This window comes from Podarcis liolepis, assembly GCF_965112155.1.
Source record: "Podarcis liolepis genome assembly, chromosome: 16".
NCBI classification, from domain to species: Eukaryota; Metazoa; Chordata; class Lepidosauria; order Squamata; family Lacertidae; genus Podarcis; species Podarcis liolepis.
This window is the reverse complement of record NC_139567.1, coordinates 28,921,671-28,944,512: the sequence shown is the minus strand read 5'-3', so window position 1 is coordinate 28,944,512 and position 22,842 is coordinate 28,921,671. Positions and strand designations below refer to the sequence as shown.

General features: G+C 53.8%; 2 protein-coding genes across 6 annotated transcripts; one reads left to right on the top strand and one right to left on the bottom strand.

Annotated features, from left to right (window-relative positions):
* Positions 1-329: 329 nt before the first annotated feature.
* On the top strand, positions 330-12,175 carry XAF1 (XIAP associated factor 1). Of its 4 annotated transcripts, none has more exons than XM_083479407.1 (9): positions 330-563; positions 2,108-2,186; positions 3,112-3,247; positions 4,358-4,414; positions 6,008-6,203; positions 8,746-8,813; positions 9,612-9,968; positions 10,552-10,618; positions 12,030-12,175. In XM_083479407.1, exons 2-9 carry the CDS (start codon positions 2,119-2,121, stop codon positions 12,041-12,043), a joined length of 963 nt encoding a protein of 320 aa, XP_083335533.1. In that variant the 5' UTR covers positions 330-563; positions 2,108-2,118; the 3' UTR covers positions 12,044-12,175. The 4 variants fall into 4 exon arrangements, with proteins under 4 accessions (XP_083335533.1, XP_083335531.1, XP_083335532.1 ...); XM_083479405.1 differs by having other exon boundaries at positions 331-563; positions 2,103-2,186; XM_083479406.1 differs by lacking the exon at positions 330-563 and adding an exon at positions 1,870-1,920 and having other exon boundaries at positions 1,972-2,186.
* Positions 12,176-12,662: 487 nt separating this feature from the next.
* On the bottom strand, positions 12,663-22,575 carry TEKT1 (tektin 1). 2 transcript variants are annotated; one of them, XM_083479352.1, is made up of 8 exons: positions 22,462-22,575; positions 20,475-20,711; positions 19,543-19,708; positions 18,900-19,028; positions 18,439-18,582; positions 16,136-16,358; positions 14,028-14,224; positions 12,663-12,959 (listed from the first exon to the last, which is right to left on the bottom strand). In XM_083479352.1, exons 2-8 carry the CDS (start codon positions 20,662-20,664, stop codon positions 12,800-12,802), a joined length of 1,209 nt encoding a protein of 402 aa, XP_083335478.1. In that variant the 5' UTR covers positions 20,665-20,711; positions 22,462-22,575; the 3' UTR covers positions 12,663-12,799. The 2 variants fall into 2 exon arrangements, with proteins under 2 accessions (XP_083335478.1, XP_083335479.1); XM_083479353.1 differs by having other exon boundaries at positions 20,475-20,684; positions 22,462-22,547.
* Positions 22,576-22,842: the final 267 nt, after the last annotated feature.

The window sequence follows — 22,842 nt, the reverse complement described above, 5'->3', positions numbered from 1 at the left end:
CAGATGCCGCTTGCTGGCTTCCTACTGAACCATCTGGTTGGCTACTGTGAGAACAGGGTGCTGGACTAGATGGGTTCTACATGCCTGATCCAGCAGGCTCCCCTTGGGTTCTTAGTCCCCACCTGATGGAGATTAGCGGGTGTGGAGTTTCTCCAACCCCAAAGCAGACTTGAGCCCCCTTTTGGGAACTGAGGCTCACTAGGAAGCCCCACTTGGGGATGCTGCCCCAGGGGATGCAGGGAGCGTGGTCAGCCCTCACCACAATTGGCTGGCTGAACAAGAGCCATTGTTACATGCCCAGAGAGGGTGGGGTGATGGGGTTGCACAGCTCCCTCTGCTCCCTTGGGGATGGTCCAGGCACCCCAACTGGCCAGAGCCAATGTTTTTCTCTCGGCCTCCAGAGACAGACGCCCATGATCACAGTGGCGCCAGAGCTGACAGGCCCCTCCAGATCAGGACGTGGTGAAGGCAATCCCCTTGGCCCCGCCAAGCCCCCAGAGCTGTGGGGGGCAGAAGCAGGGCCCCTAGGCAGAGCCCTCCCTGTTTCTATACTGCTCTTAAAGGTACGGGATCCCCCACAGAGGTCTCAACCTGGCATCCTTCCACCTTTGCTCCCCCTGCCCCCACACAAGCCCACAGCAATCTCCTTCCCTGCCGTAATATGTATGAATTGCTCGTCCGCAGGAGACCGTGTCCTTCTTCCTGTGTTGCAGGGGTTGTACTTAATATTAATAATAATAATAATGATGATGATGATAATAATAATAATAATAATAATAATAATAATAATAATAATTTATTTAAAACCCACCCATCTGGCTGGGTTTCCCCATTCACCCTGGGAGGCTCCCAACAGAACATTAGTAAAAAGTAAAGGGACCCCTGACCATTAGGTCCAGTCGTGGCTGACTCTGGAGTTGCGGCGCTCATCTCGCTTTATTGGCCAAGGGAGCCGGTGTACAGCTTCCGGGTCATGTGGCCAGCATGACTAAGCCGCTTCTGGCAAACCAGAGCAGCATACAGAAACGCCGCTTACCTTCCCGCCAGAGTGGTACCTATTTATCTACTTCCACTTTGACGTGCTTTCGAACTGCTAGGTTGGCAGGAGCAGGGACCGAGCAACGGGACCTCACCCCGTTGCGGGGATTCGAACCACCGACCTTCTGATCGGCAAGTCCTAGGCTCTGTGGTTTAACCCACAAAGCATCAAACATTAAAAACTTCCCTAAACGTGCCTAGATGGCCCTTGGGGTCCCTTCCGATTCTACAATTCTATGGTTCCATTGTGGTGGGGAGGAGGAGGAGTAGAAGGAGGATGCCCTCCATGAGAATGGTACTTTCCAGTGCAGCACTGGACAGGTCCTCTGCCCACAAGGAGCCTACAATTTAAAACTTCAAATTTTGTGGCACAATGGAGTCTGATGGCTTGGCAGACAGAAACCCCCTGGCTGAAGTCCTAATGGCATCTCTAGTTAAAAGCAGCTCAGGTAGCAGGTATGGGGTATGGGGAAGCTCCCTTATTCGAAGACCTGCAGTCCCAGACCAGGTGCTTCTCAGCGGCTCTGAGTGTGAGCCTGAGACCCCCCACCCCACGGACAGGTTTTAATGGACCATGATGAGTTAGGCAAAATGAGCTATGGGAAGGGTCATAGCTCAGTGGCAGAATAGCTGCTTTGCATGCAGAAGGTCCCAGGTTCAATCCCTTCCAGCGGCACCTGCAGGTAGAACTGGGAGAGAACCGTGGCTGTAACCTTGGAGCGCCGCTGCCGGTCAGTGTAGGCAATACCGACGCAGATTGACCCACTGGTCTCACGCTGTATAGGGTAGCAAGCTTCATGTGCTCTTCTGCTGCCCTCTGGTGGCCGCCTCGGGTACACCGGTCCGGCCTCTCCTGGATCGCGCCCTGCTCCGAGAAGCGCCGTCGGGGCTCCGCTCTCAGCGAAAAGGGGGAGCCCCGCCGGCGTGGGGCAGGAGAGATGGATGCCCTAAGGAGCACCACCCAGGGGTGCTGCTGCTGGCTGGTCAGCTGGCTGGCCGGTCGGCTTTCTCTATGGCCCGGCTGTTGACGTTGCACCCAGCGACTAACTTTCGTTTCCACCCAGGACAGATTTTGCAGAAATGAAAGTGAAAGAGGGCGCTGGGCAGAGACGGGAGATGGAGGTGGAGACACGCGTCTGCGGGAACTGGTAGGGGATGCAGCCCTGTCTATCATTCAGTACCTGTCTGTCTGTCGAATCTCCCTCCCTGCAAACAGGCTGGCTGGGCTACAGTGGGAACCCCCCTCTCCATAAATGGGACTGGGGCGCAATCCAGTAGGGTTTCCGCCCCGCGTTAAGAAGAAACGTAGAGGGCCCGGTTGTTTTGCATGAAGGGGGCCTCTCGGATTTTGTAGCTCATGGAGAAAATCATATCTGTCGTTTAACATAAAAGGAATTGGATCAATATAATTGTTGGGTGAACTCCAGTTGTGTTGCTTGGAACCTTCCAATATTAATTCATGACGTTTGGTTTTGGTACGGAAACTTGTTCTCGTCTGTTTTCTTCTACAGTAGGTATCCCTTTCTGCTTGTTTTGTTTGGCATTTGTTACTATCCTTCGTTCTGCTACAAATATATGGAAATTAATTTGTATAGAATTACAGCAAGAGCCAGATGCAACGTTTAGAGTTCCCTTCCCTCCTCAGTTTGGGGTCAGTCCCTGCCGGGCAGTGACCCTCTTGGCGAATTCCCAGCCTCTCACAATTCTGTTGAGGACTTCGCAGGCAGAACTGAGTCCTTGGTGAAAGGACCAAGCTTATTTATTTGCTTAGAGCTATTAAGGAAAAATCACACACACACACACCCGTTCCTGGTTTTAACAGAGCATTTGCAGCAGAGTGGCTTACATACAAAACAGTCCCTGCCCCTGTAGCCTTGCAGTCTAAGAAGACATAGTACACAAGGAAAAAGGGACAAGGAGGGAGGAGGAAAAACAAAACCCAACTCAGGCACCAATTCTTATATGGTTGTTCTTATGAAGACCAGGTGGCACAGTTCAAGGGTGGTGGGAGCTGGGCTTCCAGCAGTGCTGACTTGCCCCTTGTGGCCCGTGGGCTCCTCTTCTCTCGCCCAGCAAGCGGGACGTGGTGGCTGCCAACTTCTCCCTCCATGAGGCCCACTGCTTGCGCTTCCTGACCATCTGCCCCAAGTGTGAGGAGCCGGTGGTGCTGAAGGACATGGCGGAACACCTTGCTACAGCCCACGAACAGGTAGGGCATGGAGGATGAAGGCCCATAGAATAATAGAACTGAAGAGTTGGAAGGGATCCCCGGGGGGTTATCTAGTCGAACCGCCTGCGATGCAGGAATCACAACTGCCCAGGCAGCGGGTGCTCAAGTTGCAGGACAGAGGAGCCTGCGAGGTGGGCTGGGGATTAGGGTTCACATCAGAGGAATCATGGTGGACAAACACTATCTTCCCCAGCCCTGGGTGCTTTTGTAAGGCCCTGTGACCTGGCAAAGACAGAGCGTGAAAGCCAAGGGGCCTGGCCAGATTCTGCCCCCCAGCCTTTTGCTTCAGTACCTGGAAGGGAGCTGACTTGTGGGGAAGAAAAATCAAGCCTTTGCGTTGTGGTTAGGGTAGAAGTCTACTCAAGACTGTTTATTATGGACCAGCAATTGCGTCCCCACCAGCCAGAACTAATTCTGATCTGATCCGATATGGGTTGTTCTGTCTACAATACGGGATTCACAAAGTTGTCACAACCTGGTTAAGGAGACAAAAAACAGCATTTCTGGTCAAAACCCACCCACCTGACATGTCCTGGGGTTTTGGGTGTAAAAATGGCATCGGGGGGGATTTTGTCAGGGAAAACCCGGATGTATGGCAACGCGATGGAAAAGGCAGTGGAAACAGCTCTCTCTGTGTTCCACTGTGAGGGAGACGTGGCTTTAAGACAGGCTCAGGCAGAAGTCCTTGCAGAATCCGGACCCAAACATTCTGCTTCCATATTTGCTTTTCTCTGCCATCGCCCTCTTGCCCTCACCTCGTTGACATCTTTAGAGCCTTGTAGATGCCCCTCAGAGCAGCCCCTCCAGCCTTGGGTTAGAACAAGGGGCTCTCAAAGCCAGTCCCTGGGGGTGGGGGAGGCCCTTGTGGGTCTGTGGTAGAGCATCTTTCTGCAAGCAGAAAGGCCCTCCGCTGCTGCTGTATCATCACCAAGTGGGATAGTCGGTGCTCCAGAAGAGGGGCTGATCAGGCACCTTCCTCTGTTCCTTGGGGTGGAGTGGGGCGTGGTTTCCCTCCTGCTACCTTGGGGCCTTCTTGTGGCACTGCCAATGCCCTTCCTCACCTCCTCCTCCTCTTCTTCCCACTTCCAGGTCAGATGCAAGCGCTGCCACCAGGCAATGCAGCAATTCTTACTGGAGCGCCATGAGGTAAGGAGGGGGCCAACTGGCCTTGCCAGGAGGATGTGGGGGCATTTGCTGAGAGCAGGGGTCAGCAACCTTTTTCAGCCCTGGGCCGGTCCACCGTCCCTCAGACCTTGTGGGGGGCCGGACTATATTTTAGGGGGGAAATATGAACAAATTCCTAGGCCCCACAAATAACCCAGAGATGCATTTTTAATAAAAGCACACATTCTGCTCATGTAAAAACACACTGATTCTGGTCCGTGGGCCAGATTAAGAAGGCGAATGGGCTGGATCCAGCCCCTGGGACTTAGGTTGAGAGAGTCAGGAGCCTGCTTCCATTCTGACCCTGGGATAACAGCAGCCCTCGGGCTCAGTTTGGTTAGAGGGGCCTGAACAGCAACACCCCCTCCCATCCTTGCCCACCCCAGATCCCTGGACGTGCTTCTTTTCACCCTGACAGAGACAAAGAGTTTGGGGCTGGGGTGGTCTCTGGGGGTGCCTGACAGGGAGCAACCAACACTGGCTCCCTGAAGAGCTGACGTGGTGGGAGATGTGCTCCCAAGGTTGTGTCTCCTCATTCAGACAGTGTGGTGTAGTGCAGTGTTTCCCAACCTTTTTTGGGCAAAGGCACACTTGTTTGATGAAAAAAATCTTGCGGCACACCACCATTACAGCCCCGTGGCGTCAGCGCGCAGCGTCACGCCGGGAGGGACGCACGAAAGTGAAAGTTTTCAATTTTTTCCCCTCCCCCTTGCCGGGGAACCTCCAAGCTTTGGGGGTGGGGGGGGGGAGGAGGCAGCAAAGCGAGGGACTGAGGGATGGCGGCAGCAGAGGCGGCGGCGGCTGTTGTGGTGGTGGCGGCGATAGCGGGCGGAGGAGGGGGCGGCGGCGGGGCCGAGGTGGCCGGCGGCGGCGGGGGAGGCGGCGGGAGTTGCTGCTGCTGTTGTTGCTGCTGCTGCCCGGACATGCCGGCCTCCTCCTCATCCGCTGTCTTGCGCTCCTCCCTTTTGCACGCGCTGCCCCGCCGCCGCCCCATTGGCTGGATCCTGTCAGCTGATCCTGTGTTATTTCCTCTGTGTGTGTGTGAGGGGAGAATGGAGAGAGAAACCTCGGCACCACCACCGCGGAGCCGCCCCCGGCTCGACGCGGATCCTCGCCGCCGCCGCCTCTCACCGCCCGACTCGCCCGCCTCCCTCCCACGGCACACCAGCCAACGTCTCACGGCACACTAGTGTGCCGCGGAACACCGGTTGGGAAACACTGGTGTAGTGGTTAGAGTGTCGGGCTAGGACTTGGGAGAGACCAGGGTTCAAAACTGCACCCCCCCCAAACTTGGCCATGAAGGCTCACTGGGTGTGTGGCCTTGAGGAATCAGTCACTCCCTCACCGGGTTGCTGTGGGGGTTAAATGAGGACCAGCACCTTGGAGGGTACCAATCCTCACTCCGCCATGTGAAGCTCTGTGGGCCGGTCACTCCCTCTCAGCCTAGCCTACCTCACAGGGTGGTTGTGGGGATTAAATGAGTGGTGGGGGGGGAGAGAACCATGTGACCACCTAGAGCATCACCCCCCAGCCCCCTTTCCCCAAGACGAACCCCGGTCTCTCCTCCCCCTGCAGGCTGAAGACTGCCCCGAGCGCCTGGCCCAGTGCCACTTCTGCGAGCTGGAGGTGCCCTTCCGCCAGCTGCAGAGCCACCTCAAGGCCTGCGGCAGCCGGACCACCCCGTGCTGGGATTGCGGCAAGTACATCATGTACAAAGCCCTGGAAGACCACAGCCGCACCTGCCGGGAAAACAAGGTGCTCACTGGCCCTGGTGAGTTTGCCCAAGTCCTTTTTTTAATGTGGCGAGCGGTGAAACTCTGTGGACTCGGTACAGAGAAAAGAAAGCAGTGTGTCGTTCAACTGTGGAACTCCCTGCCTCAGGAGGCAGTGATGGCCACCAACATGGGAGGCTTTAAAAGAGGACTAGACAAGTTCTCAGAGGAGGAGAGGGCTCTCAAGGGCTTACTAGCCACAAGGGCAACACTCTGCTTCCACAGTTTGAGGCAGCAATGGATACCAGTCGCTGGAAAACCACAGAAGGGCAGAGGGTCACTGCTGAGCTCAGTTTCCCATAATGGGCATTGGTTGGCCAGTGAGAACAGGATGCTGCTCTCGGTGGGCCACGGGCCTGATACCGCAGGGCTCTTCTGCAGCACAGTGGTTTCCCCCCCCCCATGGACCCCAATGTTGAAGTTACCCCGTCTCACAGAGATGGAGGGCAATGAGTTTTTACTTCAAAGGTAGCGTTTAGATGAGCAAACAGGCCACCAGTCTAATACAAGGCCTCAATACAAAGTCCTTCACAAGAGGGTGCAGTCCTTTAAGTGCAAGAAAAACGGTTTGGTTGTTACTGGAGTCCAAAGTTGTCCTTTTATTCTCCTGGATGTCTCCTGGCAGGAAATGCTCCAGCCTCTTCCATTCCCCCAGCTGGCTTCCCCAGCAGTTAATCCTCCTGCTAGGTGTCCTTGATAAAAGGCTTCAGTTCACACTTATCTGCTCTGCTTCCCACACACTTCACTTTCTCCTCTCAGACCCGACTCTACACCTCTGTAGTCATGCATGTGGTTAATGAGAGTCACAAGACACAAGGCAGCGACTCGGGAGCTGGACCTTAATTGCATTCACTGTAATGTGGTTTATTTTTGTAAAATGCACAATTGCAATACTTCTTTGGTGTCTATGACAGGCTCTTGCCCTGCCTATACTTTTCCTTGACCCCTCCAATCTTGCATGGTGTCGATGTCTCCAAAGCCATCACCCATTCTGGGGCTCTGAACATGCCCCACATTAACCCCTAGGGAAGGCCAACACACTGCCCTCCAGATAAAGATGCGAGAAGAGCCTAGGCTGGATCAGGCCCATAGCCCATCCAGTCCAGCATCCTCTTCTCACAGGCAGTGTTCCCCAACCTTGGGCCTCCAGCTGTTTTTGGACTACAATTCCCATCATCCTTGACCACTGGTCTTGCTAGCGAGGGATGATGGGAGTTGTAGTCCAAAAACAGCTGGAGGCCCAAGGTTGGGGAACACTGCTCACAGGGGCCAAGCAGATGCCCACTGGGGGGGCACCCGCAAGCAGGATCCAAGCACAAGAGCCCTTTCTCCTCCTGTGGCTTCCAGCAGTTGATATTATTCAGATGCATCACTGCCTCTGACCAGGGAGGCAGAGCATAGCCACCATGGCTAGTAGCCATCCATAGGCTTCTCCTCCATGCATTTGTTTAATTTTGTTTCAAAGCCAACCAGGTTGGTGGCCATCACTGCCTGCTCCCTCATCTCCTTTGTCCCAGCAAAGGGTGGTATAGCTGCTGACCCTGGGGAGAACTGAGACTGTGCCTGCATGCAGCCAACCAACCTCTCCTCTGTCCTTTTCATGCCTCTCTTGGTTCTGTGAGACCAGGGGAGCTTTGTCGCAGCAGGAGGGAGAGACACCTGTGACTCTTCACCAGCTGGACTCCTCTCTGCCTCTTGGCCTCCCTCCTCTTCTGCTTCAGCTTCTGCCTCTGATTCTGGACTTCTCTTTGCTCACTAAGTCCTGTTACCTCTTCAGCTTCCGACACCTCCTCTTCCCAATTGTTTCTCTCTGGTCCCACCATCCCCTCTGAGCCTTCTTCCCCTGGGGGTTCCCCAGCTGGTTCCTCCTGTGCTGGGCCCGGGGGTAACCCATGAAAGTCCAGGACGGGTCTAGAATCCAAAGGTTCCACTAGGATTCAGTCTGACAGGGCCAAGGCAGCACATGAGGCAGAAAAACAGGCAAGGACAGGTACAGGATCTCAGGCAGGATCTGGCATACCTGGAGCAGGGTTCGACAGCCTTTTATCTTTGTTAGGGTAGCGGCCGGTCCTGATCCCCCGGCAACTCACATCCCTGTTTTGCCCAAAGGCGGGCACTCCTCCTGCAAGTACTCAGGTCTCTCCTTCTCTCAGACCTGAGTCTCTGCAGCTCGGGAGACGTCGGTGGGTTACTAGGCCCAGAGGCCGCCTCAGCCTCACCTGACCAAACTGGTAGTGGAGCAGCTGTAAGTGATGGCCCAGCTGAAGGCAACGAGGTAATCCCCACATCTGGAGCAGGGCAGCCTCAGGCCTCTGACTCGGCCCAGCTGGTGTTTGTTGCAGGGGAACCTGTGCAGACTGGGACTCTTCAGGATCAGGCCCCAGACGTGGTTCAGGTGATGCCTGAGGCAGACTGAGTCTCCTCTGGTTCCGAGTCTGAGTCCCAGGCCATCACACTTCCCACCATTCCTCTACGCCCAACCAATCTAGGACACTGACTTGGTCCGCTTGCTGCCAGTAACCCTTTCTCTCCCTGCTACAGGGCCCAAGGCCAATCTGTGCCAGCAGTGCAACAGCTGGTTCCCCGACGAGAAGTACCTCCAGCACCTGGTAAGCTTCCTGGCTCCATCTCACCACCATGGTGGCTTTGACTGGGGCCCAGGAGAGGAGGCAGAGGAGGCTCTCCAGGACAGGTGGCCGAGTGAAGGGACTGCAACAGGGTGGCAATTTGTGACACCTGCCAAGTCACTGGAATCTCACCAGCCAAACCCTTGGACCCAGGGATGGGGAGGTCAATGGGATACATTCCCTCTCAGGCAGCTTTCCTGGGGGGCTGTGTGCCAGTGGTGGGTGGGGCCAGAGGCAAAAGTGGGCATGGCCAAATGCAAAAGTGGGTGGAGCAGTGGATAGGAAGCTTTGTCTAGTAGTATGTAATGGGGGGGAGGGAGTCAGTGGCTTGTACACCACACAAATGAGCCACAACACACGCACCAACATCACGGTGCAAGGGCCCATTCCAGCCACCCCAAGGCTTTGAGGGCACAGAAGACGGCTGTGGTCTGCAGAGACTCCCAGGGGCCGGTTAAAGGGCTCAGGAGGGCCACATTCAGCCTGATATTCCCCAGCCCATTTTGCCTACTGGGTTGTGACCCCCTCCCCATGATTAAAGATCCCCCTCCCTGCTAGGGTAAAGTTGGGGGGGGGGTTGGCTCCTTCCCACCTGAAAGTCACCCAGCTTGGGGTGTGGGGAGGCTGTCTGCACAGCAAAGACCCACCCCAAGCCTTTTGCCCCCATGTGTGGGACTCCAGCCAGCTTCTTCATTTGGGGAGGGGGGGTTGTGCGGCTGAGTCAGCCCCTCCCTTGTCCTGACTCTGCCCAGCTCCAGCCTCCCTTTTTCTCCTCCGCAGAATGAGTGCAGCCCCCTCTCTCAGCTCCTGGGGGCCCTCAGCACCCGATCACCCACAGAGCCCACCTCCCCTCCGTCCGCCTCGAGCCCCCTGACCCCAGCCACTCCGCCCCCCACCCCGAGCCCGGCGGCCGAGAAGGACGTCCGGCCCAAGATAAAGGAGAAGGAGCTGTCTTCCCTGGGGAGACCCTCGATGAAGCCCTCTCGGCCCAAGAAGTCCTCCAGCCGGCCGGCCTTCACCTCCACCCTGCCCCAGGCCCTGGGGGACGAGGAAGAGGCCGCCACAGCCTATGACCAACTGGCCACCTGCTCCCAGTGCAACATCCTCCTGCCCAGGCCCACCCTGCAGAAGCACGAGGTGAGGAGCGGGGAGGGAAGAGGAAGGCTTTGGCTGGGTGGAAATGGGGGGCATTTGCAGATTGCAAGTGGGGTGGGTATCTCTCCACCTGAATCCCACCCCCAGGTTCTCAGGAGGGGCACCCCCAGAGAAAGGGACCTTCCTCCAGGAGGTCTCCCCTTTTGTTGCTCCTTCTCGGGCTTGCAAGAGGCCACCGGCCCTCCCCACCTGATAGAATCACAGAATTGGAAGGGACCTCGAGGGTCATCTAGTCCAACCCTCTGCAGTGCCCAGCGTGGAGCTCGAACTCTCGACCCCGAATGGGAGTTGGAGCCCAGCAGTGTCCAGAGGGGGGCCCCAGAGGCTCGCCACCCCTGGCTTGAAAGTTTCAACATTTGTGGGGAGGGGCTGTGCTTCCTTGCCCCCAGGGTGAACAGTGGCGCCACCCGCTGGCACCTCCTTGACAGCGGGGGAGAGATTTCCTACAGAAGTTTGGCCAGTCTGGGTCATGTATCTGCCTGTATAAACCTCCTGTTAAGGGGAATAGGGGATCTAAGCCTGCAGGGGGAGAGACCTTCACCGCCGCCTCCTCTCCTTCTTCCAGAAAAAGTGTCGACGGGGAGCTTCTTTGCAGTCCCTGCGACGGAGCCCCCGGATCCTGAGGAAAGGAGGTATGTATTTATTTTATTCATTGATTGCATTCTGTTGATATCTGTCGCTCAAGGTGACGTACGTACATGGATCTCCCCCTCATTTAATGCCCATAACAGCCCTGCGAGGTAGGCTAGGCTGAAAGGCAGGGACTGGTCCAAGGTCAACAAGTGAGCTTCATGGTCAAGTGGGGTGAGGATTTGAATGCTGTTCTCTTCCAGTCCTCGCCTGATGCTCTTGCTAGTCTGCCATGCCTTATTTCAGGCAGAATCCACCCTGACCCCTCTCCCCTGGTCCAGGGAGGATGCATAAGCAGAGACAGAGCTTCTGGTCTCCTCCTGCTGTTGCTGCAACCCTGAGGGGACTGAAGGAATAGAATAGGAATAGAATCACAGAAGAGACGGCCAACAGTCATCTAGCCCATGAGTAGGCAAACTAAGGCCGGGGGGCCGGATCCGGCCCAATTGCCTTCTAAATCCGGCCCACGGACAGTCCGGGAATCAGCGTGTTTTTACATGAGTAGAATGTGCCCTTTTATTTAAAATGCATCTCTGGTTTATTTGTGGGGCCTGCCTGGTGTTTTTACATGAGTAGAATGTGTGCTTTTATTTAAAATGCATCTCTGGGTTATTAGTGGGGCATAGGAATTCATTCTCCCCCCCCCCAAAAAAAAAATATATATATAGTCTGGCCTCCCGCAAGGTCTGAGGGACAGTGGACCAACCCCTGCTGAAAAAGTTTGCTAACCCCTGGTCTAGCCCAACCCTTCTGCAATGTAGAAATCCTTGACAGATGGCCATCCGACCTCTGTTGAGAAACCTCCAATGTCCGCCACCTTCCACCGCTGAGTGGCCTTTACCCTCAGAAAGCTCCTCTGTCCTTTGCTGGGTTTGGGATTTTTTACACCTAGAGCGTCATCTCCAACCCCTGTTGGTGGACATCTCCCTGCAGCTACTTGAAAGCTTGCAGTGTCTTTTGGAGGGCAATTGATTGATCCATTTCTCCCTCCAAGCGGGAGATCCAGTGCATGCTGCGCCCACCCCCACCCTCAGGATGCCCTCCCAGGACCACAGGGGATTGCAGACCCCATTTTGTGTATCTGCTCCCCTTTTCAACCCCCCTCTCCACTCAGTGGGTCCACAAAGCAGCTTCCAGGAACAAGGGGTGGTCCAATCTAGGGAGCCACTTTGGGAAGAGGCAACCTCAGCAAACACCCTTTGCTGCTGCGGCAGACAGGAATCAGCCAACAGACTTTTGGGGTGTTGTACAACTGTGTGTGTCCTGCTTTGCCTTCTAGCCTGGCTATGTATGGCATAGGACACACGGACACACACACACACACACACAGCCATTGATGAAGGCCCCCAGACTCCCCTGAAGAAACAAATCCTGCCGTGGAACTGAGCCTCCTTTGCTCATCTTGTCTTACAGAGGAGTCGAAGTAGAGAGAGATCCGTCTTGCAGGAAGATCCCTGGGCAGCAGCAATCACATCTCCCACCACTGGGCGTTGGGCCAGCCCAGACTTTTTGCCTCCCTGCAGGATCAGGTTCAAAGTAAAGCACTTTGCAACGCACAAGCCCCGCTCTGCCTTACTGAGAATAAAAGAGCTACGATTCGCACCCGTGACTGAGTGCAAAGAGCCACTTTGGGATTGACTCTGATGGAAAAGGAATAGAGGAGACTCGTGGGGGTGGGGGGCAGACAAGGGTGTTGTTGAGGTGAGCCACCTTGAAGCCCTCACAGGGATTGGGACCCGCGTCCTGCAGCTTCCATGGCCAGCCCAAAAGCAAGGAATGTGCCACCCCTCAGCTGATCAAGCCCCTATACCGGTCTTGTTTGTGGGATTGGTCTGTAGGGCTAGGCGATGGCTCTCCACCGCTTCTTCCTCCCCTAAGGAAGAATCAGCCGAGATACATTTGGGGCATGGTGATATGTTAGCATATCCCAATATTTAGCTGCTGATACATCACGATTTTGAAAACCAAATATCGGCCAGTCCTACTGACCATACCCTGCCCCAGAACAAGGGTCTGTTTCTATGTGTTACAATGGGGAGAGGTGGCTTACAAGGAACCCTCGGCTTCTACTTTATTGTCCTATATAAAGTTTAAAGCGATTTGAGCCCCTTTGTGTCCATTCGGGGTTGTGTAGGGTGGGGGGGTCTGTGGAGCGCAGAGACTGCACCAGCGCTGCTGCGAGGTCAGAAGTTGTTGATGGCAATGGACTCCCTCATCTGCATGCAGAGGACCTCGTCGATGTAGATGGTGTTTGCTTTGACTTGGATCTCCTCCTCCAGAGACAGCTGGCGGCGGTTCAGGCCTTTCAGCTCGGCGTCGGCCTGGGCCAGGGTCTCCTTCAGCCTGTAAGGGAGGAGCGGAAGGAAAGAGGGTCACGGGCCTCTGAGGGGGACTAAATAGGGCAAGCAGACCCTCCTTGCTCCTGGCCCCACCAGAACTCTCCATCTGAGCTGGTCTTTGACCGTAATAAATTATCTCTCTATCCATCTTGACACCTGCGGGTGAATACATTTGCCCACAGACTGATGGGAGCATTACGCCCAACATTCCACTTGAGAATTATGGGAAACAACCAAATTCGCATGAGAAGAACCTGCTGGTTCCGGCCAAAGGCCCATGTAGCCCAACATCCTGTTCTCACAGTAGCTGAATATGTCTAACAGCCTAGGAATTGAGATAGACTGCCCCTACACCTGGAGGTTCCATAAAAAATTAAGGACCTGCTGGATCAGACGTCTCATCCAGCATCCCTTGGTCAACCAGATGCCCCAAAGGCAAGCCACAAGCAGGACCTGAGTGCAAGAGCCTTCTCTCCCCTCTTGTGGCTTCCAGCAAGTGGTACCCAGAAGCATTGTTGCCTGTGACTTTGCAGGCAGAGCACAGCCATCGTGGCTAATAGCCATCAGTAGCCCTCTCGTCCCTCTGTTAATTTGTCCAATCCTCTTTCAAAGCCATCTCGGCTTGTGGCCATCACTCTTGCTCCTTTGGAAGGGAGTTCCATAGTTTCAACTATGAGCTGTCTGAGAAGGTCTTTTCTTTTATCCGTGCTGGATTTTCCAACTTCCAGCTACGTTGGAAAGCCACGAGAACATGCATGTGAATTTGGTTGCTTTGCATAACTTAGCTCCGTTTGCCAGGAAGGCAGGTAAGGAAGTGGTGCACTGGGCCCTCCCTCCCTCTCGCCCCACTAGAATCAGGCCCTTTGAGTTCCTGGGGAAAATACATTAAAACATCAGTCAAAGGTATAAGCCTGGGTACTTCAAGGCCCCCTGCTGAGGAACCACAAAGTGCACCCTTTGCAAGGCAGCACCCACCCACCCACTCCTGGCTGCTGCTTCGGAGCAAGGAGGGTGCTGCTACCCGCCAGGGAGAGCTCTGGGGTGGGCCTGGCCCTGCAGCTGTTTTACTTGCCTCTGGATGTTGTGGTTGATCTCGTGCACCTCCCGCATCAGCCGGTATTGCGCCTTGTCCCGGCAGAGCTCCACATTGGGCCGGTGGGTCCTTGTCTCCAGGCGGGTCTGGGCCACCTTGACCGGCCCCTCCTTGTCCAAGATGGCTTTCTTCAGGGAGTCAATGTTCTTCTCCTGAGCACTGACCTGCTCCATCACCTTCAAGCAGAAGCAGGGCGGAGTCAGGAGCAGGGCAGGAAGATCTCGGAGGACCAACTCGCCACTTCCCCTCTCTGCTGCCCCAGCTATGTCAGAGCATAGAATCCTAGAATTGTAGAGTTGGAAGGGTTCCCCAAGGGATATCTAGTCCAGATTCCTGACAGACAGCCATCCAACCTCTGCTGGAAAACCGCCAAGGAAGGAGAGCCCACCACCTTCCAAGATGCTCCACCATCTCTTAATGTTGGAAACTTCTTCCTAATGTTTAGTCGGACCCTCCTTCCTTGTAGTGTGAATCCATTGGCCTGAGTCCTCCCCTCTGAAGCAGCAGAAAGCAAGCTTGCTCCATCGTCTCTATGTGCTGACCCTTCATATATTTGAAGGTGGCTATTGTACCGCCTCTCAGTCTCCTCTCCTCTTCTCCCCCCCCCCATTCACATAAAAGGCAGCCCATTAGGATACAACTGGGGTGAGGTGTCTGGAGAGCAAATCTATGGCCTCTGGACCTGAAACTCCAACACTGGTCCACACTGCAGCCGGCCTCAGAGGTGCTACAGGAATTCTTTGCCATCCCTAAAAGGTAAAGGGACCCCTGACCATTAGGTCCAGTCGTGGCCGACTCTGGGGTTGCGGCGCTCATCTCGCTTTATTGGCCGAGGGAGCCGGCGTACAGCTTCCGAGTCATGTAGCCAGCATGACTAAGCCACTTCTGAAGAACCAGAGCAGCGCACGGTACCTATTTATCTACTTGCACTTTGACGTACTTTCAAACTGCTGGGTTGGCAGGAGCAGGGACCGAGCAACAGGAGCTTACCCCATCGCGGGGATTCGAACCGCCAACCTTCTGATTGGCAAGTCCTAAGCTCTGTGGTTTAACCCACAGCACCACCTGCGTCCCTTTGCCATCCCTACATGGGGATTATCTTTGTGGATTGATCCTTGAAAGGAGGTGCCGTGCCTCTCAACCAAGCCCATTGCTAAAACCTGAGCACTGCAGTTTAAAAGAGTGGAAAGCTGGCTTGGGGGAGTTCAGAGCCCTGATAGGCATCAGACATGCTGCCTTCCCCAGGATTGACAGAGGTAGTTTATGTAATTTTATTCGTTTATTGCAATTGCACGCTACCTTTTTCTCCAAGGGTGGTATACATTGTTCTCCACTTCCCTGTTAAATGCCCACAACACCCCTGTGGGGCAGGTAAGGCTGAGAAGCAGTGAGTGGCTCAGGGTCACCCAGTGAGCTTGATGGCTGAGTGGGGAATCATTGCTTGATCTCCCCTAGTGTGACACTGTACCCCGATGCCACACAAAAGCCCTAAACATGGTGATGGGATGGAAAAGAGAAACCGGTGGTTTGCCCCCTTTGTTCCATCAACTCCTCCCTACCCTATGAAAAGCATACCTCATGTTATGTTCTTTCAGGTTACGTCCTGTGGCGACCCGGAAGTACCGGAAAGGGTTACTTCCGGGTTTCGCCGCTCTCGCATGTGCAGAAGCGCAAAATGACATCACACACATGTGGCGGATTGCAACCCGCGTGTGCACAGACGCGCAGCTGTGGGTTGCACTCTTTTCATGTTGCGAACGGGCCTCTGGAACGTATCCCATTCGCAACCAGAGGTACCACTGTATTCAGAACAGTGATTTACACAACCCACTATGGAAGACAATAACACAGTAAAAGAAGAAAAACTGTAGCAATTGCACATATTAAAACGATATCATTTAATGAAAACAGATGCACTCAATCCAGTAATGTGATGCCACCTCTTCAGAGTCTGATACTCACTGACATCTCCATTGCCCCCCTAGGGAATTCCACTGCCCCCCCAGGGGTGCTACTACTCACTTAGGGAACCACCAGGCTAAGTGGTGACCAGATGGAGCTTTCGCTGCTGCCGGTCCAGTGCTTACCTTGTCCAGGTGGTCCTCCAGTTTGGCCTTAGCGCTCTTGGTCTCCTTCAGCCGGTTCCGGAAGGCGACATTGACGGTGTTGATCTGCTTGCGCAAGTCACTGGCCGCCTGGGAGAGGATGCTGTCGATCAGGGCCCTCAGCGCTAGGGAGTTGTTGCGCTGTTGGTCGGCCTTTTCCACATTCGTGTTCGAGAAATCCTCCCATTCTTCGGGGCTCACCGAACTGCCGGGGGAATGAGAGAGGGGGAGGGAAGTGGGGGGTCACTACTAGCTGGCCTGCCCTAAATCTTCAGGCTCAGGAAGGGGAGAGAGGTTCCGGGGGGGTGGTGGTCCCAGTGATGCTAAATGTTATGAGAATTATAAGGTCTAAGATATAAAATAAATGTTCATAAATGTACCAGGCAAAAACATACAAAAATATATAAACCACATGTCTTAAACAGTACAGGAAAACAGTCCTGAAACCATTTTGACTCTCCCAAATTGACCTCAAATGTTTCTCTGCAAAAAGGAATGAAATGGGAAAAGCCTCCCCATTGTCTCTGTGCTCACAAATCCTGCCTTAAGGGCACATTTGTGTATGAATAGGGTGAGCCTGTGACCTGGATTCAGGAACTGAGCATTTACCATCACAAAAGAATGGCCAGGATGCCCAGGTAAAAGCAAGCAGTGACCATTATCAGGTATCCTGGCAGACAGGTTTTCTGCTGTAGATGTATATATGATGTTTTAGGGGGGTGGTACTGAGCTACAGGGGAGGCAATTTCTATATAAGAGCTTACACACCAATGTTCTGGCTTCCTCCTCCCTCCTTCGTGGGGGTGGGGTGAGCACCCTGTTGCAACAGTTTAATAAAGATCATGCTTACTAGCTGCTTTGCTTCTCAATATTCTCTGGTTGGCCTCTGTTATTTTTCTCCTACCGATTGAGGACCTACATAAGGACTCTACACGGGCTCTTGGGTACCCCATAAGGGGAAAGGAGCAGGGTTTTTTCCCCTTATAACACTAAATAAATAGTATTGTTTCTGAAACGTCAACAAGATTTTCTCTCTAAGGAATTGGAGCGATGAATCCATGTGGAACTCTGACGTGGCTCTGCCTCTGAAGATGGAATATCATCCCAGCTGTCTTCTGCTCAGGGTTTTCCAAAGCATAAAAGTTGGTGCCTCCTTCAAAACAGGCAGAGAGAGATTGTGTGTGTGTGTGTGTGTGTGTGTGTGTGTGTGTGTGTGTTTATGTGTGGGGTGCCCACGTCAGCCTCTGTCCTTGGGGAAGAAGTATGGAACAGCATCCGCCTTGCAATGGAAGGTCCAAGGGACAATCCCCATTGGCAGCATCTCCACATAGGGCTTAGAATGCCCTCAGTCTGAAACCCTGGAAAGCCAGCACTGCTGCTGCCAGTCAGGGTAGACAACACTAACCGAAAGGACCAAAAGGTCCTGATGCAGCATAAGGCACTTTCCTGTGTTTGTGGGTACGGTACTAGTTTGTCCTTATCAAAAGAATTAATCTGATGGTGCATGGTGTTAATCTACTCAGCAATCAACAGACACTTTGTTTATTTTGCGGGGGACTGGCACTGCAATTTCAGAGCTGCAATTTCAGGTGTTTCCTCCTGGAGGGAGACACACACATTCCCACAGCTGGTCAGGGTGTACACACCTGTCTAGCCCTTACCAGAGGGCAGCAGTGGGCAAAGAGGCTGCAGTTACATTATGATTCCACCAGATTGTGGGAAATCTTGGGGAGAGGGAAAGGCTAAGGAGAAAACCCTACACAAATCCGGAGTCCTTAAGATATGTATGCCTCCTTCCAACAACAACTTGCAGCCAAGCTGGTACCAAACATTGCTCTGCTTCCCTTTGAACCACATCAGCAAGGTCGAGAGGGGGTCTTGTCGTCTGGGCAGCCCAGGAGCTCCATACACACTGCCCAGCCTTGCACCCCTGCGAGTTCACTTTGCTGCTGCTAACACAGCAGTTTGACTTCACCCGCAGAGGCACACTCCATTGTCTCGAGACAGACAGATGCCAGCAACAACAATTGGAAGGCGGGTAGAAAGAGCCTGAGGTTATGTCACCTGGTCAATACCACCTGGGCAACAGAGGGCAGAAAGCAGCAGAACCTTTATTGGAAGCCAACTCCATTGCTGCCCCAAAGAACTGCCGACCCCATCTGTTCCCACATGGGGCAACTCTCTCCTTGCCCCACACATTGTTGAAGTGAAGCGAGCTCCACAAGAGTTCAGCTGCCCCCGTTGTGCACCTGCCACCCTCCTCCTCAACCCGCCGTGAGACTCACTTCTCCTCGACCTTCAGAACATTCTGGGCGCATCTGATGTCCGGCGTGTTGTTGTTGAGGTTGGAGCAATAGTTGTCGATGTTAAAGGCGGTGTATTTGTCCTTCAGGTCCTGCTCCAGGTTGTACTTGGCGGAGCGGTTGAGCCTGGAAGAGGAAAATCGGCCGTTGGGTGGGGAGGAGAATGGGGCAGAAAGGGGGCGGAAGGCAATGCCAGGCTGCAGTGGTGATCAGGTGTGGAACAGAAGTATCATCACTGCTTGCTGTTATTAAATTTATTATCCGTCTTTCACCTGCAGAGTAGACAATACTGAAGGAGATTGTTCCACCTGCAACCCATCCACACATCCTGGGAATAGCTGTATACACACACACTTTTCCAGCCCTGCCCACACACTCTCCAGAATCCCCACTCTCTTCTCCCCACTCTCTGCCTGCCCCCCGATGTGTCGTCCCCCCAATACCTGACTTGCTCAATGGCTTGCTCCAGTGTCCTCTCTAGCAGAGCGACGACTCCCTGAAGGACCTCGACTTCCTTGATCAGTTCCTGTTCCACCTCATCATGGACCAGGTCAATCCCAACCCGCCTCTCCCTGGAGCAGAAAAAAAGAGGAAAGGAGCAGAAGAAGAAAAAGAAGAGGAGGAGTTTGGATTTGATATCCCGCTTTATCACTACCCTAGGGAGTCTCAAAGCAGCTAGCAATCTCCTTTCCCTTCCTCCCCCACAACAAACACTCTGTGAAGTGAGTGGGGCTGAGAGACTTCAGAGAAGTGTGACTAGCCCAAAGCCACCCAGCAGCTGCATGTGGAGGAGCGGGGAAGCGAACCCGGTTCACCAGATTACAAGTCCACTGCTCTTAACCACTACACCACACTGGTTGTATTAAGCATTAAGAGCATAAGAAGAGTCCTGCTGGATCAGGCCAATGGCCCATCTAGTCCTGAATCCCATTCTCATAGTGCCCCCCCCCCCAGATGCCCCAGTGGCCTGCAGTGCAGAGAGTTGGACTAGAAGATGACCCACTGACTCCCTTCCATCTCTGCAGTTCTATGATTCCACTTGGGAGAGGCCAGAATAAGGCCCCCAATATATTCCCACGTCCTCACCGGTTCAGGAGGCACTGCTGAGAGATGCAAAGCGGCTGCTTGAAATTTTCCAGTGCCTTTTCCAGCCGCGTCTTGAACGACAGCAGCACCTCCGTCTCCTTCACAAGCTGGTCGAGTTTGTCATCCAGTTGCTGCTTCCAGAACTTTATCTCCTCGAGCCTCTGCTCTGCGGGAAGAGAGGGAGCCAGGTGACGCCCAAGGGAGAAGCTGACAGCACCAAGGCCTCTGGCGGTGGCGGGGCCTCTGGGCTCAACTTAGAGAAAACCCGTGCTTTGTGATTGCTTTTTAAAACCACACAAATAAGCAACTAAACCTCATGGCTACAGGTGAAGGTGTGGAATCAGACTGGACTAGATCACCCTCTGGTCTACAGGCCAGTGAGTCAATACTCCTTGGCTTCCAAAGGGTGAAATGAGCAGCTGTCCACTGCTGAAGACAGAGTGCTAGGAATTATGGGCCTTTTGCCTGACTCAGCAGTCAGTTCAGGGTGAGATATAATAATTTATTATTTATACCCCGCCCATCTGGCTGAGTTTCCCCAGCCACACTGGGCGGCTTCCAAGCGAATGTTAAAAACAATACAGCATTAAATATTAAAAACTTCCCTAAACAGGGCTGCCTTCACATGTCTTTTAAAGATAAGATAGCTACTTATTTCTTTCACATCTGAAGGGAGGGCGTTCCACAGGGCGGGCGCCACTACTGAGAAGGCCCTCTGTCTGGTTCCCTGTAACCTCACTTCTCGCAATGAGGGAACCGCCAGAAGGCCCTCGGCGCTGGATCTCAGTGTCCGGGCTGAACGATGGGGGTGGAGATAGGGACCCCCAAGAAGATTCCACCTTTTGTAGGGAGGCCCAAGGGAGGCCAGTGAACTGACCCTTCTCCCCAGCAGAAACCAAGCCTCCTCCACAGACAACCCCACCCCAACCTACCTATCCTCTTATTGACATCGCTTTGGGTCTTCTGGGTGGTCCTCTCAATTTCATCCACCAGACGCTGGCTCTCGTCCAACAAGCGCTCGGAGCGGCACCTCTCGGCCTCTGCGCTGCTGTACTGGGCCTTGTTGGCGATGTGCCACTCGGGGGGCAGGAACTTGGGGGGCGCTTGCAGGAGCTTGGCCATGCTCCCTTCTCAGGAAGGGCCTTCAGGGAGAGAGGGCAGTTCAGCACCTGGAGAAGGAGATTCAGACGGACGAAGTGAACTGGATTTTCTTCAATTAACTACACCACTTGTGGTGTTTAAGACAGCTTCACTTGGTCAGAACAACAGCAGCCGCTGGGGAACCCCCCAGATATAAAAGAGGATATAAAAGAAATGTGCAATCTCGGTTAATGATAAGTATGTTAATATTTGTTACCAGTTGAGAATGTTAAGATCCTAATGACTAATCTTAATACAGTGCTACCTCAGGTAACAGACGCGTCAGGTTACAGACTCCGCTAACCCAGAAATAGTACCTCGGGTTAAGAACTTTGCTTCAGGAATGAGAACAGAAATTGCCCGCTGGCGGTGCGGTGCCAGCGGGAGGCCCCATTGGCTAAAGTGGTACCTCAGGTTAAGAACAGTTGCAGGTTAAGAACAGACCTCCAGAACGAATTAAGTTCTTAACCCGAGGTACCACTGTACTATAACCATACGCTTCAAATGTTAAATGTGGGTGCAACACAGCGTGCATCACACCACAATTTTGCTGTTATCGGCAGGGGGTTCGCTTATGAAAACGAAAACCTACAAATGTGATTGCATTTTGCAGCAGTGTCATACTTTCAAAGTGCAGAAGCAAATGTTTGTACAGTGGTACCTCAGGTTAAGTACTTAATTCATTCCGGAGGTCTGTTCTTAACCTGAAACTGTTCTTAACCTGAAGCACCACTTTAGCTAATGGGGCCTCCTGCTGCAGCCGCACCGCAGGAGCACGATTTCTGTTCTTATCCTGAAGCAAAGTTCTTAACCTGAAGCACTATTTCTGGGTTAGCGGAGTCTGTAACCTGAAGCGTATGTAACCCGAGGTACCACTGTACAGAGTCGGAAACATTCAGTCCATGGTACAAGTACACAAGCCATTATTCAGAAGTGTGTGTGTATGTGTTACATAAAGCATATGCAAGATATTCGGCGTCCAGGCCCCCTTTCTGAACCACCAATAATTTCTACCTGCTCTCCTCACACACCTGTGGCCCACCCCTTGCCAGCCCCGAGTTTATAGAGAGGCCTTCCTTCACCTTAGTTTTACACAGGCATAAAAAGTAAGTCACATTCTCAGAGAAAAAGCAGGTCTGCATAATCGGAGTGGAATTCCTGATTCAGCCAGGGAGCCTCTTCTCTATCAAATTGACTCAAGGCTGAGTTTTTCCTGCACATACATTCTTAATACAGTCTGGCTTCAAGGACCAGGCCTTGTTGGCAGACCACTTCTGTGTTACAAAGGGGGGCACAGAAGGGGCAAGTATATTTCTAGGAGAGCAAGGAAGAAAAAACGACAGCCTATTAATGCCAGCAGTTCTGAACAGTGGCGTAGCGTGGGGGGTGCAGGGGGGGCCGGGCGCAACATCTGGGGGGGCGCGCTCGCACTCGCAGCTCTCTGCCCCCTGCTAAAATCCACGAGTTGGGGGGCGCAAATTACTTGCCTTGCCCCGGGTGCTGACAACCCCCGCTACGCCATTGGTTCTGAAATAGGGGGCGAGTTCCTTGGTTTATTGGCGCCGCCTACCAGGACCACCCTCCGTTGCTTGGGAGATGGGAGAGGCTTGGACGGCGCCGCATTCAGCTCTGATTGGGGGGGCGTGTGGCGGGGATTTAGGATCCCAGCGCGCAGCCCCTCTTTGGCACTGGATCGCCTGCTTGCAAAAGCACTGAGGGCTCTAAATCTAGGCCGAAAGAAGACAGCGAAGAGGATTAAGGTTTAAGAAGCCAGATCACCTTTCCGCAGCAGCAGCAGCAGCAGCAGCAGCAGCAGCTCTCGTCCTCGGCGCGCGCACTCGAAGCATCAAAAGCTGAAGCGCCGAGCAACAAAACCCGTCGCCATGGGGACGGGTAACGCGGGATCGCGGCAACGGGGGCGGAGTTCCAGAATGCGGCCGCGATTGGCTGCTGCCGCCTCCGAACCCGCGGAGGAGGCGAGGAATGAATGAACGAACCCTGGAATGAATGAAAAGGCGCGAAGCCTGGAAAACCGCGAGGGCGGCGTTCCTACCACTGGCCAGGACGGGGGGAAGGGCGCTCGACACATGCTCAGGGGTCCCCTCGTTCTTCAGGAGAAGTGGAAAGCGACTGGAGTTCTTTATTATTGTTGTAGTGTGG